The 15,781-nt window shown below is 40.7% G+C and overlaps 1 protein-coding gene across 1 annotated transcript; it reads left to right on the top strand.

Moving 5' to 3' along the window:
* Positions 1 to 3,066: 3,066 nt before the first annotated feature.
* On the top strand, positions 3,067 to 15,000 carry sap130a (Sin3A-associated protein a). Its single transcript, XM_004552843.6, has 21 exons — positions 3,067 to 3,269; positions 4,641 to 4,768; positions 4,846 to 5,120; positions 5,566 to 5,733; positions 5,818 to 5,914; positions 6,103 to 6,215; positions 6,319 to 6,443; positions 6,574 to 6,721; positions 6,805 to 6,895; positions 6,981 to 7,085; positions 7,294 to 7,435; positions 7,815 to 7,930; positions 8,046 to 8,333; positions 8,426 to 8,600; positions 9,082 to 9,177; positions 9,260 to 9,621; positions 9,706 to 9,951; positions 10,045 to 10,170; positions 12,241 to 12,344; positions 12,568 to 12,681; positions 13,864 to 15,000. The coding sequence occupies exons 2-21, from the start codon at positions 4,657 to 4,659 to the stop codon at positions 14,020 to 14,022; spliced, it is 3,162 nt and encodes a 1,053-aa protein (XP_004552900.1). The 5' UTR covers positions 3,067 to 3,269; positions 4,641 to 4,656; the 3' UTR covers positions 14,023 to 15,000.
* The last annotated feature ends 781 nt before the right edge of the window (positions 15,001 to 15,781 follow it).

Raw genomic sequence — 15,781 nt, 5'->3', positions numbered from 1 at the left:
AAAAATGAGTCAACGTTAAGATCAGACATTGTACAGCTGTGAAAAGTCACTTAACTGAAGTCTGAAATGGTTATGAGTAATTAACAATGCAGACAAATGAGTAAGAGTCAAACTGGTATGTCACAGAAAAACAGTGTTTCTTTCTTTTGCTTGTACTCATGTACTCATGTTAACATTTCCTTGATTTTTAATCACTGATCTTACTAACTTACTGCTTACTTCCTTGGACTCATTTAATCGTTCCAAATAAAACCAGTCACAAATAATATCCCAAGAATTTACGAGTGTTTCACAACTTAAAGAAACATACCAGCAGGTGTATGCAACTGAATAGGCACAGCTGGGGAATTCCATGGCATGCCTCAGCATGCAGCAGTGGTTGAATAACCCTTTATGATCCAGGTGGATATAAATGATGACTATGTGGAGAGAGCTAATCGCTGATGAAAGATCGTTTGTGAATTTTCACTCATGTTAATGTAGAAATTAAGAAGAACTTGATACTGTTTTAACACTTAAGTGGGAAAATACTGTAGTGACTTAAATAACTGTTATACTTTATCTTCAGATATACTCTTTTAAAATGTTCTCTTTTAGTTTATCGTACCAATACTCTTTTCCTTTATATAATTAATCATTGGTGTATGAAGTTTATCGTTTTGATTTTTCTTTAGTTTTGGGTTCCACTTTTGTTATTACTCGTACCTCCCTGTGTTCCTCTGCTTTGTGTTTACTAGGAGTTTTCCTACTTCCATATTTAGCAGCATTTAGCATTTCCTGTTTTACTTTGAAAGAGTTTTTATTTTCCTGTGACTGCTTTTTCAATCTTTCTGTTGGTCTGGTTGTCTTGACTGTTTTTACACGTTGTTAATTACTATGTCCTGCATCTCTTTTAACTCTTTTGTATAATCCCGGTCACGCAACAGTATATAATCTTATGAAACTTAATATTAATACAATTTAATATTAATATCCTAAATTATAAAACATGAAAAAAACAGAAAAGGTGCCATAAATTTGATAGTCAGAATCAGAATCAGAAAGACTTTATTTATCCCCAAGGGGCAATTCGTTTTTAGCTTTAAAAAATAGTGCAAACTAACTGAAGTAGATGTGCGCTAATGCTGAAATACATTACAACATATTTACTTATAATAAAAGAGCAATTTTTGATTGTGCTAATGGAGGGCAGCATATTTCCAAAACAGGGCAAAAGAAAAAGCCATGGCATCAGCAAAGTCGCTGGGCAACAGAAATATCTATGCCAAATTCATCCAACAGTTGTTGAACCGACCTTTAAACAGACATTTCCACCTGTTAGCTAAAAATCAGCCAGTCCCAAAAACAGCATCATAAATCCCTTAAAAACTAAAGTACAGTTTCATATATCCTAATCCTGTTGCTGTTTCTACAGAACTTTTTCACATGTTTCCCACAAAAAATATGTATATATCTATTTGATCACACTGATGGTATGAGATGTTGTTTGTAATCCAGCAGCTGAATAGCCTAACGATATGACCCAGAGTTGTGCATAGTTTTATATCTTTCCAATGGTTTTTACTTTGTTGTATACATTTTTTCCAGATGGTGTTTGTGGTTATGATTAATTGTGTAGTTTCACTGTAATTTTAGTCTCAGTAAACAAAGATAAACTAAAGCAATAATTTTGACCAAAGCAGAAAATCACAGAAAATATTGTTCTCATTTTTTCCGTTAAGTTTAGTTCTTATTTTTATGTCAGTTGGCTAAAATATTTTTTACATGTACTTCTACATGAAGTTAATAACTTTGACATATACCAGGGGAGCTTCGAGGATGTTTTAAAAAATTGGTTATCATGTCGGGGCCCACATGAAACCAAAAGATATATGATCGGCAATATACATGGGGGGAAAGTAAACATCTGGACTTTTGGGGTGATACAGATGTTTTACATGAAAAGGGGCTAGAGAAGACTTTGAGCATAATTCTATATTTAAAAGCTGTTTTATTTAAAACATAACCCCACCTACTAATGCAAATTTTCACTGAAATATACTTTAGAACGTAAATTAAAAATACTCATTATGCAGATTCAGTAGAAAAAATATTAAGTAGAAAAATTAGCTAAGTAAGTTTTTTTTTCTGAGGGGGGGTTTAATATCCAACACTGTGATTTGCTCTGATGAGGAACCAAAAAAGTTGCTAACCAAAATGGCTATAAGATGAAAAACTTAGTGTGACTAAAAAGGGAAAAGGGGGGGAATGGAAACATGTAGAGAATGTAAAGATGTTTTGATGACCTGCTGCTGCTCTCTAGTGTTTATGTGAAGGTATTACAGTTGCTCCTCCTCTCAAACTGACACCTGGTGTGCTGGGACTGAACTTCATGCCAGAGCTTTTTCAGTAGTGGGGAAAGCATAAAGTGTAAGATAACAAAATGTCTTTAATAAGGGCTTGGATCTTAATGTTTTGAAGCTTTACTTTAAGTTTTGTTCCTGTCCTTGTGATTGGTGACAAAAGGATAGCAACATGAGTGAAAGGGAAGATTTAGAAGCTTTCTTTGTTTGTTTTGCATCTAAGCGAAAATGAAAACATAAAAAAAGCCCTAGGGATATGTTTTATTTGATTTGCAAAGGGAGACTGAGCTCCTGTTTATTAAAAAACAAAAATCAGGCAGTGGAGATCATATTAACAGTGTTTATTTCTCCCGTAAATCAGGAAATTTACATGTTAAAGACAGCTTAACACTTTAACAGGATTTTTGACTATTGTACATTATGAGGGGTGCCTGAAATCCTTTACTTTAAAAATATTGGGGTGTTTTTTGTCATTTAATTCTTGAATTGTGTGTCTGGTCGCTTATTTCTTTGAATTAATTACTTTCTGTGCGGATATTTCATTGCTGTTGAAGCATAGGCAGCATCAAGTGGCTTTTAGAGGAACTGCAGTTTTTTGCACTTCCGCCTTGGCTTCCTTTTTTCGGAGGTTCCCACTTGGCTCCAAAGTGAGCTCGATTGCGTCCGTCGATCACGTGACTAGAGTGTCTTAGCGTCCCCCTAACAACCGCCTACCTCCTTCAGCCCGTTGTACCGCTTTATGGCGCTAAAAACATTTCTATTGGCTAGCGATCGAGCAGTCCCTTCTCTGGTTGGTTGAATGTAGAAAGTAGGTGCAGTCCTTTCTCAGCGGTCTTCCGGCTTGCATTTTGAGAGTGAAAAAAAGAAAAGACGAATGGAAAAATTGTAATCCACAAAACGAGCATTGCCCAGCAACTCATCGATACGGTAAAGTCTGCGCACACACAACAGCCTTTTTGTCCTTTTAGCTGTAGGAAGTTTGTGCCGCTGTACTCTGTATAAAGTTCAGGATTTGGCATGAAAAGCAGGTTAGCGGGGCTAGCGCTTCCAGTGTTAGCATGCTGCTAGGTGGGATAGCTGCCTAATGAGGCAGCTTTTCGGTTTTAGGGTTACAGAGGCTAAAACAGCCACCACGGTGGATAGTATCTGACTGAGCTGAAAACGGGTGTGATTCTAGTTGAAAGGCCTTTTCTGTGCATGCTTGTTAACGTCATATTTGGTGCGCATCGACTCAGTTTGCTGCCTGTCATACGATACCGACTACATAATGTCAAACAAAGGTACTGAAGACGTTCGATCCTTTTCAGACACTCAAATACAGCTTTTTCCTGTGATGTTAAACAGCTCTTAATTTCATGGACACGTTCTCTGCCCTCCGTCTGTCCGTTTTACGTTCCCGCGCTGCATGTGAAGGGTTAATCTACATGGCTTTTGTTGTTGTTGAGGTCCTCGGACTGGATCGTCAACAGCAGAGGTTTTCAAATATTTTGTGACCAAAGGGTGAGCTAAAATTTCACGGCACACTTGTATTTATACCAGGGGAAAATAATCTCTATTCAGGTCGGGAATTTAACCACATCCCGGGATACTTAAGCTAACCCTGTGTGGTATTCGGGGCTTACAGTCTCACGTTGTCTGTACGTAGCTACAATAATTAACTTTAATAATTGGATGTTTTAGTATTTTCAGTAAGAGTGAAGATAGTCTGTATCCATAACTATGCAAAGCACGTCCATAATGAACAGTTATGCCGTAAAAGATATTTGTGTCATAAATATATTTAATTTTTAAATCGTAGTAGGCATACAGCGGCTGTATGGAAAAAAGCCTATTAGAAACTGAACTGTACTGTGCAAAAAGTCTTGACACATTGGGAAATGGGTGCAGAAATTATTTGAAACATGCAAACATACATGGAAATACAGTACATAAGGCCAAAACGGAGTTTGTGCAGTTCTAACGAGCTTACATTCGTAACGTTTTGTATTCATATTTACATTAATTTTCAAAATATCCTCCATGATTGAGCCTCCATTGTGTTTTACAGATGGCGGTGGAAACTCATTTTTGAACCTCTTTCCTCACCTCTCGTTATATCCACAACAATTTCACCCCAAAAATCTCACTTTTGGATTAATAACTCCATTAGACCAGTTGTCACAGATTCTCAGTCAGTTTCTTGTGTAATTTGGCAAATCTGGCATTCCTCAGCCTTTTCTCCCTGTTTCCCATGATGCCTATGATGGTGTTTTTAACTTTGTCATATCCTGTGTGCATCTGCTTTGCATCCTGTTTTAGATCATAAATAGTTAAAATGAGCTCCCAGCAATTCCCCCGACATGGGCTGCCTGCTTCCAGTGGGGGAGCACCTCAGATCCCAGCACCTGGAAACCTGGTGCCTGTCAATCAACCGTCAAGCGCTTCAGGTAACATTTAATCACACAAAAATGGCAGAGAAGATGTAAGTGTGTAGTTGATGTCTAATCAAGTTGTTTTTCCTCAGGTGGAGGTGGTGGAGATGCAGACAGCAGTCGGGATGGTGACCACGGTCAGCATGATCATCCACCTGCCGGTGGCGGGGGAACCTCAACTTTCAGAGATGAAAAGCAAGAGACCATGGTGGTCAGACCATACCCACAAGTACAGACGCAGCTCGGCCAGCCTCCAGCTGCCACCCAAAATGTGGCCATTCAGCCCGGCACACCTGCGACCTTACCGACCCCCTCTGTCCAGCTCCCACAGGGCCAGCCTGCAGTGCTTACTGAAAGCCAGATGAAGGTGACCTTTAAGTCTCTGTTTGAGTTTCTATAAACTTAACCATCTCCAAAGTAAAAGGAACATAATTTGCTCTCTTATATTGGCAAAGTTTTCTGAGTGTAGACAGTGTTCAACGTAACATTTTCCCCCCTGGTCTCAGTTTTTGCAATTCCTGAAAATAATAAGACGCCAATTTTCCTTATATTTTAAAAAGTATGTTATTGTAGACTAAGCTACCCAACAATAACTTAAAGTTAAAATTAGCTCTGAAGTACCAAAAGGTTCAGTAAAACTCTGATCTGTGGGGGGAAAATGTAATGCTGTAGACAGGAATCTCATCATAGGATATTTCTTTTTTTACTTGAGCTTGAACCTTTCACCTGGGCTGTCTGAATCTGATCATCTAGCTTGTATTATTTGTTAAAACAAACAGATGTTAATTTTTTTAAATTGATGTCTTTTTCAGGCGGTCTTGAAGTCACCAATGCCAAGTCGTCTTATTGCTCCAGCACCAGTTTCCAACCAGGCTCATATGCCCATACCCCCCAAGGTGCCTGGTCACATAACAGTCACCATCGAGAGCAGCATCGCTACCACCCCGTCTATCCCTGTGGCAACCATCAGTGGTCAGCAGGTGAGTCTTTTCTACATTTGCTTTTAATGTTTGTCTTTTTCCTGCTGACAACTAAAGACCTGTACTGCTTTCTTGGTGTTTAAGGGTCACTCAAGCAACGTGCACCTGATGCCGAACTTTCAGATCATCAGGACCCCTGCTGCAGTTCCTCAACAGTCCTTCCCACCACACTTGCCTCGAGGTATATAGCGAGGAAGACTCCTGTGGGAGTACCTTTAGTGCAGCTTTGGGAAACGAGTACTTGTAAATGATCTGTCAAAGAGAAAGTAAAAGTTAGATGCAAACTGATTTGGACAGTCATCTCCTAAATGTTGTCGACAGTATGTCAGGCTTGCATTTTGATGGATTGCTGTATTTTCTGTCCTGCAGGGGCTGCTGCAGCAGCTGTTATGTCCAGCTCCAAAACTGTCTTGCGGCCAGCCACTGGAGCAAGTGCAGGAACTGCCCAGCCGACAGTGCCACACATCATTCACCAGATTCAGGTGCCCTGCAGAACTTTAAAGAAATAAGAATATTCATGTTAGTTATGTAGAAGCACAGAGTATAAGGCTGCTGCTGTTTTTTGTTTTTCCATACTGTCCACAGTCCCGATCTCCTGCAACAACCTCTACAGCTGTCCTCCCAACCGTGGTGGCTCCCATCTCAGTGACTAGAACTCAATCTCCAGTTATCAGCCAGACAGTCTCACACTCTCCAGAGGTGATACATGGGTAAGAAAAGATAAAGTCTGAGATCGTTCAGTATGTTCTTAGCCAAGTTTGTTTGCAGTTTAGTGCTACTTGTTTACTTTGCATTTTTGAAGAGGTCATATTTATCTATTTATTTATTTTACTATTTCAGGCGTCCAGCAATGACCATTCACCCCCCTCCACCCGCTGTCAGCATCCAGAGGCCTCAGGGGACCCGTGACACAGCCACACGGATCACTTTGCCATCACACCCTGCAGTCGGAGCTCAGAAGTCCCAGCCTCCGCACACAATGACACAGGTTACTACTCTTGATGATGCACTGCAAAAATATGCAATATTTATTTTGCATAATAACTAAAATCTTGCCTTTTTTCCATACAGAAATCCATATTCAGTAATGTGACACCAGTAGCTGCAGCAACTGTGGCACCAATAGTTGCCACGAACACTGTGCCATCAACAACTACAATAGGTATCAGCTTTTATCTTGATTAGCATGTCAAATCTTTGTAATGTTACTAAAGAAGAAGCTGAAATCTTGTTTCATTTCTGTTTAGGCGCTGTGACACACACCCAAATGACAAGTAGCACGATTGTCACCATGACAATGGCCTCACACTCTTCTCATGCTACAGCAGTGACCACCTCCACCATCCCTGTTGGTATGTTGACTCTTTGGCCTCGTTCATGCAACATTCATTTTTGTGCTGCTGCCTTTTTAAATGACATGGAACAGAACGAGCTGCGTTTTTACAACTTGGAAGTAATGAAATATTATTTCTAGTGCATGCACATCCCTACATATGCTATCTCACCTTTCATTATTAGCATGTAGCTTTTCTTAACAGTCTTCTGGGGTGTTGTTCACAGCTAAAGTGGTCCCTCAGCCTATCGCCCATTCTTCACCCCGTGTTCAGCCTGACTACCCAGGAGAGAGAGCCAACCTCATCCCCATCCCTGGCCACAGGTCTTCTCCCAACCCTGTCACCATGGAAGCCCGCAGCGACAATAGGTGAGCTCACTGTGCTGGGGAATTTAGTCTGATCATATGATGGGGTATTACACAGTTGTATCAAAAATCTGTGCGCTTTCCTCTTATTTCCTCTAAAGTTGTGGAATTAATCCAAGTTTAATTTCAGTTGAAATTTTTGGCCAATTAGAAAACAAGTTGTCACATTGTGTTTTCCATTTTACCTTTCAGCATATCCTCTTTGTTGTTCTCCCTCCATAAAACTTCCAATTCAAAAGTATTAAATATATTAAATATCTCTTTAAGTCTGGACCAGCATGTGGCAATGATCCAGATCACAAGAGTTTAAAGTATAAAACATCACAGACAATGAAGGCAACCAATCCGATCTTGTTTTAATTCTTGTTTCTTTCTTGTTAAGACCTTCTGTACCAGTGCAGTTCCAGTATTTCCTGCCTGCCTACACTTCGTCATACCCTCTGCCACATACCTACACCCCTATTAGCAGCTCTGTGTCCACCATCCGCCCGTACCCCGGTAAGCACTTGCTATAGTCCGAGTGTCTGCTCATTATTGGAAGGACTTAAGTCTAGTTTAGTGTAATGTAGAGCCTGGGATTTGAAAAATCTTTTACCCTTTTGTGCTCTCTAAGTTACTCCTCAAGCTCCGACTTCAGCGTTGCCAGCTCAAGCTGGAGTGGGCGTGGCGACCACTGTGCAATTGAACCGCATGCAGCTGATGGCAGTGGACCGCATCGGTCTGCCGTCTGCACAGATCAGCACCCAGGGGATCCAGCAAGCACCGATCGCAGCGCAGGGCATTCAGCCTGCATCGATAGGCGTTCAGGGTTTGCACACGTCTGCGTCAATCACCACACAGGGAATGCAGCAGGCGCCGGTCACTCAACAGCAGCAGCAACCGCAGTCTGAAGCAAAGCCTGGTAGTTACTTAGATCATACCAAATAGCATGGTCTCTGAGTCTTTTACTGAAATTTGTTTGTAATTAATGTTTGTTTGTTTTTTTAAATTCAGGGGTTGTTTTGGCTGATGGCTTTGTAGCAAGCCCCATTAGCAGCACCTTCAGCACGACCCAGCCGGTAGCCACCATGGTGCAGGCGCACACCCAGGGGGGAGGAGTGGGAGGAGCTCCCACACTGGTCTCCTCCCCAAGACCGAGTATTCTCCGCAAGAAGCCCGCCAATGAAACGTGAGTATAACACATGAAGCAGGGTTTTGCAGTAAACCTTACATCTTGTTTTTCTAAAATAAATATGGAGAATGCTGAGACATTTTGCAGGGTAGAAATAAAACTGAGATGAATACACAGATGATTCCCTACTAGAGAGATGGCTAGTTTTGAAACCAAAACAGGAAAAGTCGTAAACTCACCAACTTATTCTAACCAGAGTAAACAAACTAAAGGTTTGAAACAGCACTGAACTGAATATTTTCAAGCTTATATATAAAATCTCTTTAACCAAACATGGTGAGAGTAAAGGAGTGAGGGAGAAACACAGAAGCATCGTTGTTGGAGATTTTCAGTACTCGCTCTAAACGGAGGATTACTTTCACACGCTGATCAACAGCTCTGAATCCACAGTGTCAAAATATCCATGTCAAACCATATCAAACTTCCAATTCCAGTAAAATAGTTTAATGTTTTCTTTTCTACACTTCCCCTTTCTCAGGTGTGTTCGTAAGAACCTGATCCCCGCCCAGTCTGAAGCCAGTACTGGGAGAATTGACAGCGGCGTGAGAGGAGCGGGATCGCCTCGACCCGCTGGGTGAGCTTGTGTCTCATTTGTTACATGCGTGTTCATTTCCTGTTCTGTGTCAGTGATGTAACGGGTTTTGTTCATCCATCAGAGTGAAGCCCAAAGCTGAGGTGCACATGGCAGTGGCCCCTCCTGTCATAGCTACAGTAGAAGCATTGCCTTCTCAGGGTGGAGAGCAGCAGGCGGTGTCCTCGAACACCCAGCACCTCGCTCAAGCCATCCCCACCATGCTGGCTACACCCGGCCCCGTGCCTCCCTCACAGCCCTCCACTGTCCTGTCCTCCTTGCCGGCTGCCATGGCTGTGACTCCCCCTGTCCCGGCCTCGATGGCCAACACTGTGGCTTCCCCCACCCAGCCGGCTGCCAGCAGCACTCCAGCATGTGCCGCGAGCTCTGTCTGCCCAGATGTGAAAATCAAGCAGGAAGTGGAGGCGATGGACACCTCTCAGCCAGGTGACAAACGTGTTTGTGCTCCAAATGTTAAAGTCATCTTTATAGAAAATATAAATAAAAACTAACATGCAGGCTTCCCCTTAGATCCCAACACGAGTATGTCAGCGGCCCCAGCCCTCACCACACAGACGTCCACCCTGAGCACCCCAGCCACAGGCGATCTGATCCCTGGAGCCTCCCCGAGAAAGAAGCCCCGCAAGCAGCAGCATGTCATTTCCACAGAGGAGAGCGAGATGGTCGAGACTAACAGCACGGATGAGGAGAAGACCCCAGGCAGGCCCATCACCGGCAGGGCCGAGAGACGGGAATCTCCACCAAGGGAGTATGTCGGTATGTAAACTGATCATGGCGGTGCGGATGATGATGATGGTGATGTTTCCTGTCTGCACTATTAGTTTTGTAACACCTGTTTCTATGTTGAAGATGAAGAAGGAGTGCGCTACGTGCCGGTGAAGCCTCGCCCACCTATTACACTTTTGCGGCACTATCGTAACCCCTGGAAAGCTGCTTATCACCATTTCCAGAGGTACAGCGACATCCGGGTCAAAGGTGAGTGTCTTACTGGCTGCAAACAAAAATATTTAATATTTCATACCAGCAGCAGCTTTTTCACTAACTGCAAAGGGGGGTTGCTTTTTAATTTCACTGTAGATTCCTATATGTGTGGTAAATATTGATGGATATTTTTGTAAACTTTTGTGCAGCTGTATGATTAATTAATTATCCATTAATGCATCAAACATGCAGATCCTGAACTCAAAAACAGAGTTGAAAACATGGCTATTAAAGGTATTTACTTTAATTACTATTATAATTCAAATGAGAACCAAAAAAAGAAAAACAGAGGTAAGGGTGATGGGTGACACAGTCACCCGGTGGAGAGTTAGGCCATGATCAGGGACTGTTTTTGACCCTAAAGGCCACCCAGAGATGAACAATACATTATAATTGTACTTAATAAAATCACTGATGATAGACTAAATAAATAGATTTTAGGTAGATGCTTGTGCATTTTAACAACTTTAACAATAATACAGACAACAATGTAGTTAAACAACTTACAGTTGGTTTTATTGGAAATTAACTTTAAGCTATTAGGCCCCAGGGGTTTTCTGAGCTTTCTGCTCGAAAATGAAATGACCAAAATAAATGGAGTATTTCTCTGCAATTACAAACTCTGTGTAAACAGTCTTGGTATCAAAATAAAGCTAACACTTGTGAGATGTCATCAGACGTGTAAATATTACTGCAGATGTTACTATGGCAAAGTTGCTGTGACTCAAACATAGAAAAATTTGATTTTTTTTATATCCCTCGTCTAAGTATTTTATAGCATATAACACCTTTGAAAATATGCTTCAGTTCACATTTAACTCCAGAAAATCATAAATCAAAATATGGATATTACCTGTCCACAGGTTCATGGTGACGTAACTGCTCTTTTAACTGTTTGGTGTCTTTGCTTTGTTTGGTGTTTCCAGAAATGGTTTATATGAGATTTTAGCTGAGATTCAGAGGTTTCTGTGGAAACCACTCATGTCGGCACTTATATTTCTGACCTCGTGTTGTAACTGAGTAAACGTGATCTCCTCCCTTTTTCCCCCATATTTGGGGGTGCTGGGTGCTTAACTAGTTAAAAAACACAAACAAACATCTGTCTCCTATTTTTTGTGTCACATAGGAAAGAAGCATCAATATCTAATGAAAAGACTTATTAGTTTGGCCTTGCTGTGTATCATTGTGGTGTTTGGTGCAGTTTTCTTGTTTTGTGGGGTTGTTGTTGTGTTTTTTTCAAGTGGAGATGAATATCTCTAACAAGTTGATTTGTTCACATTTGCAAATCTTAATTTGTAAGAGAAATGTATATATTTTTTGAGTTTGTGCAACATGCATATAGTTTCATTTTTCAGTATTTGTCTGTGGGGCATTTTTCTATGTTTTAACAAATGTTTTTTACATGGCCTTACAGAGGTGATGCTAAGGGAAACGTGCATTTTTTTTCCTTTTTTTTTTTTTTTGGTAATGTGCTGGAAAAGCTTGAAAATTGACCTTGAAAGTGCTTAAAAAGTGCTTGAATTTGACCCTGAAAAATGCGTGCAAACCCTGAAAAGCTCATTAATGTGAAAACACTGTTATAAATAAAGATAAATCATTACACGTAAAAGACACTGATTTAAATTGCAGGTAAGTCATAACCATTTGTTTATCTTGACACAAGTTGAACTAAACATCGAGTGAGTTTAGAGTTTGAGGGGTTGAGCAAAAATGCACTGTTATGCTTCTGAATCATGCAAGACAAAATCAATTCAGTTCAATTCAGTTTTATTTATACTGCGCCAAATCACAACAACAGTCACCTCAAGGCGCTTTATATTGTAAGGCAGATCCTACAATAATACCAAATATGCAATAAGAGTAAACAAATTCCTTTTGTTTGTATTATAATCTTGATTTTATTATTTAAAAAAAAAAAGCCAAACTCAAATAAAATGTTATAACCGTAATTGAGGTTAAAATTAAAAAACAGAGAGGAGCGATCAGTGAAGTGTTTGAAAGGCTTATGTTGAATCTTCTTTGTCATTTTCCTCAGTTTAATTCTGCTTTTTGTTAATGTTTCAGAAGAGAAGAAGGGCTCCTTGCAGGATATGGCCAATCAGAGAGGAGTGGCATGCAGAGCACAAGGCTGGAAGATTCACCTGTGTGCGGCACAGCTCAGGCAGCTGGTGGGTGCTGACCTCCTGACCTTTATTATATTGGCCCAGTTAATATAGTTTTGTCTTTAAATTGGGGGGAAATAGTGCTTAAAGTGAGCTTCTGTTTTTAAAAAGAAATGTAATCAATTAAAAAAATTGTTACAATATTTCAGTGTGACTTTGCATTTCAGTTCAGAGACTTTTACGCTCTTTAACAAGCAGATTTTTTTTATTTTTATCGCTTGTTCTGCAGTCGAGTTTGGAGCATGATGTGTACAGCCGCCTCTCCACCCTTCAGGAGGGTCTGATTCCAAAGAAGAGGGCCGGCGCAGATGACGACCTTCACCGAATTAACGAACTAATACAGGTGAGGTTGTTGCTGCACATTAAAAATAAAGGTTTCACTGCTCAGGTTATGCAAATTTTAAAAAATCAGTATTTCCTAAGTTATACATGTGGGGTGGGCCGGAGTTAAGAACTTCAGGACTTCTTTTAAGATATTTAGTAAATAGATAATTAAAACCTCAGCGGAGAAAAAAAGACTAAACAGGAATGAAAACATGAAGAACGGTGCGAATAAAAACAGCATACCTGTGATGTGTTTAATGCCAGACTCTCACTGTGATTAGCAAAGTTAATGACAAAGCAAAGTTCAGTGCTTCACCCTCCAAAATACACTCATTTGGTTATAAACCATGTGGATACAAATTTTATTGCTTATTGGGTGAGTCCGCCTGCCCTGGTCCAGTGATGATGCTGAGTTGGTTATAGAAGAATATTGTGTCTCTCTGAATCCAGTTCACTTTTTAGAGGCGATTTGGTTTTGTCAACTTGTCTGAATTTCTCCTTAAAGTTTCGAACAGCACAGCTTATGAACCCACAATGTAAAGCATCTGAAAAATGAAGTTTATACTAAAAACAAACCAATGTTCTCTCTGCTTTTCTCTCTGTGTCATCAGCAGCAAAAACATGTTTAAAACTAAAGTAAAATTGATTTCAAAGTCCAAAAATTTAAACCCTGGACATCTTCTAAAATCACACAGTGGGGCAAACTGGAGTTTTTGGCAGGCCATTTCTGGCCCCCGCGCCTTATGTTTGACACCTTCATTATAAACACAGACTTGGCTCTCTATGATCCTAGTGACAGCAGATAGCCGTCATATGGTTATGTGTAACACAGCTGTTCAATGGCCAGCCAATCAAATTAAGCTTCGCTTTAAGGGGGAGGAGACAGAGGATGAACTGAGGGGCGGGACCAGGCCCAGTGTAAGATAAATAAGGATTATTTTTAGCTGTAATCATGCAAAGCTGCTCTGGAGTCCAAGAATAGAAGTATTGGCTGGAAATGAGTATAGCAGATCCTCTTTAACACAGATTGGGCTTCTGAGTTTTGTAAACTGCTGCTTTTTTTCTTCTTCTGTAGTTTGTTCATGTAGTTCCTTTTTGTTCTTGTTAGGCAGGCTGGAAAAAGGCCCACAACTTCTCTCTTTCAGGTACATGTAATGTTAGTAATGAGTTTAGCAAACTCAATCAGTACATTTCTCCTCAGGGTAACATGCAGCGCTGTAAACTAGTGATGGACCAGGTGACCGAGGCCAGAGACACCATGATGAAAGTGCTCGACCACAAGGAGAAGGTCCTGAAGCTGCTCAACAAGAACGGCACAGTCAAGAAGTCCTCCAAACTGAAGCGCAAAGAACGGGCGTAAGAGCGACCTCCCCATCTGCCAAGAAACCGCTGCCGTTCCCACCGCCTCTCTCTCCGTGTAGGGGTGAAGGAGCTGCTCAGAGTTTTGGTGCTATGATTTGCTGCATACAATCACACGCACCCTCCATATCTGTGGGCACAGAGAAGAGCAACAGGACGGCTTCGAGGAACAGGAACTGGTTCTCGTTCAAAACACAGGAACATTGTAGGTTGTTAGAGTGGCCACTTGATGGCCACCGTGTTTTGTTTTGCCCCCTTCCCCTTTCTTTTAATGTATGAACCCCCCCCGAAAGATCCTTGTTACTAACTTAGTTTCTGCCTCTTGTAAGACTTTTGGCACATTGTGTATCTGTGATATTCGGCTCTAAAAAGAGGTGCAAGGTGAGTTATCCAACGGAGCCGGTCAGAATCATTCAAAAGGACTCCTTTAGCAAACTGTAAACGGACTAATCTCAGTCGTGCTCTTTTCATCAGTCTGTGCCTTTATTTTGTCAGTGTACATGAGATGGACCGGGCCGAGCTGCTCCACACGCTCTCCAGATGCTGTTAAAATGTCATTTAAAGAAAAGTTTCAGGTTACTTCTACTGCTTCCTTTTTAAAAAAAAAAAATCCAGCAGCTTAATTTGTTTAAAGAGAAAACAAAAAAAGATATTTTATCAGCCATAATTTAGGCGTAATCTAAAAATCCGGATATGAGAAAATATTTCAAACTGCCATCAAATCTTTCACTTAATCTGGAATAAAGAGAGCGGCTGTGCTCGTTTGAACAGCGGACTGAATTCATGTAAATCACTGTAAATGTGCTTCTGTTTTTCCATCGACCTCGTTCTTTTCCAGTTTTGTACTTGATGAAACGTTTTGTGTGCTGTGTGACGTGCCGCTTTGTGCTGCAGAGTGTACGAGCTGAAGTGAGCCTGAAACATCCAGACCTTGTACATTGTTTTTGTCTGTGTAATTATAGTAAAGATACTGAAAACAATACAAGTTCTGCTCTTATTTTTGAGTTTTCATCCTGCTAATTGTGTTCGTATATAAAAACATTTCACAGCTTTATATAAATATGAGTGGATTAGGAAATTATTCTGACTCAGATGGAGTCACAGGTTGAGGATGAGCCTGGTAGCAAAATGTTCTACCTGGTTTTAAGCAGGTAGAACATTAGGCATAAAAATATATATATATATATTTTTTATAAAGCTTATAGTTGGGGCTGGATCAGGTGGTAATTAGTTATTATTAACCTCCTTCCTCACCTCACCCCCAGCCTATTACAGCCGATGGCCGCCCCTCCCTGAGCCTGCTTCTGCCAGAGGTTTCTTCCTGTTAACAGGGGGTTTTTCTTCCCACCGTCACCAAGTACTACATGAAAAATCTGATTCAGTCCCACGTGTCACTTAATTTGGCCACATGTTGATGCAGCTGAATTTCTTCCTTTATTTTGGTTTTTGCTTCTGGAATAATCTGACCTGTCTGTTTTTATTCGCCTTCTTTTATCTTCAGGCTGAGCCCAGTCATTCCCTTTTACTGCATGCTGTTTTACAACATAATTGCCTGTGATACATCACAACGTGTTGGCACGTATTTGACCCATGACAACAGCGTGTTTATCAATCAGGAAAAGTTATTGTCACTGGCATTTATATAATCATCATTCCACTTTTGACTCAGACTCTAACTTGTTTTTTGAACCATTTAAGTTCTGAAAGACCAAAAAAATGAAAATATGATGACTATTTGTGTGCTACTGTGTACCTTATCA

Source organism: Maylandia zebra, linkage group LG23, assembly GCF_041146795.1.
Source record: "Maylandia zebra isolate NMK-2024a linkage group LG23, Mzebra_GT3a, whole genome shotgun sequence".
NCBI classification, from domain to species: Eukaryota; Metazoa; Chordata; class Actinopteri; order Cichliformes; family Cichlidae; genus Maylandia; species Maylandia zebra.
The sequence above is the reverse complement of the archived record's forward strand: the minus strand, read 5'-3'. Positions and strand labels throughout refer to the sequence as shown.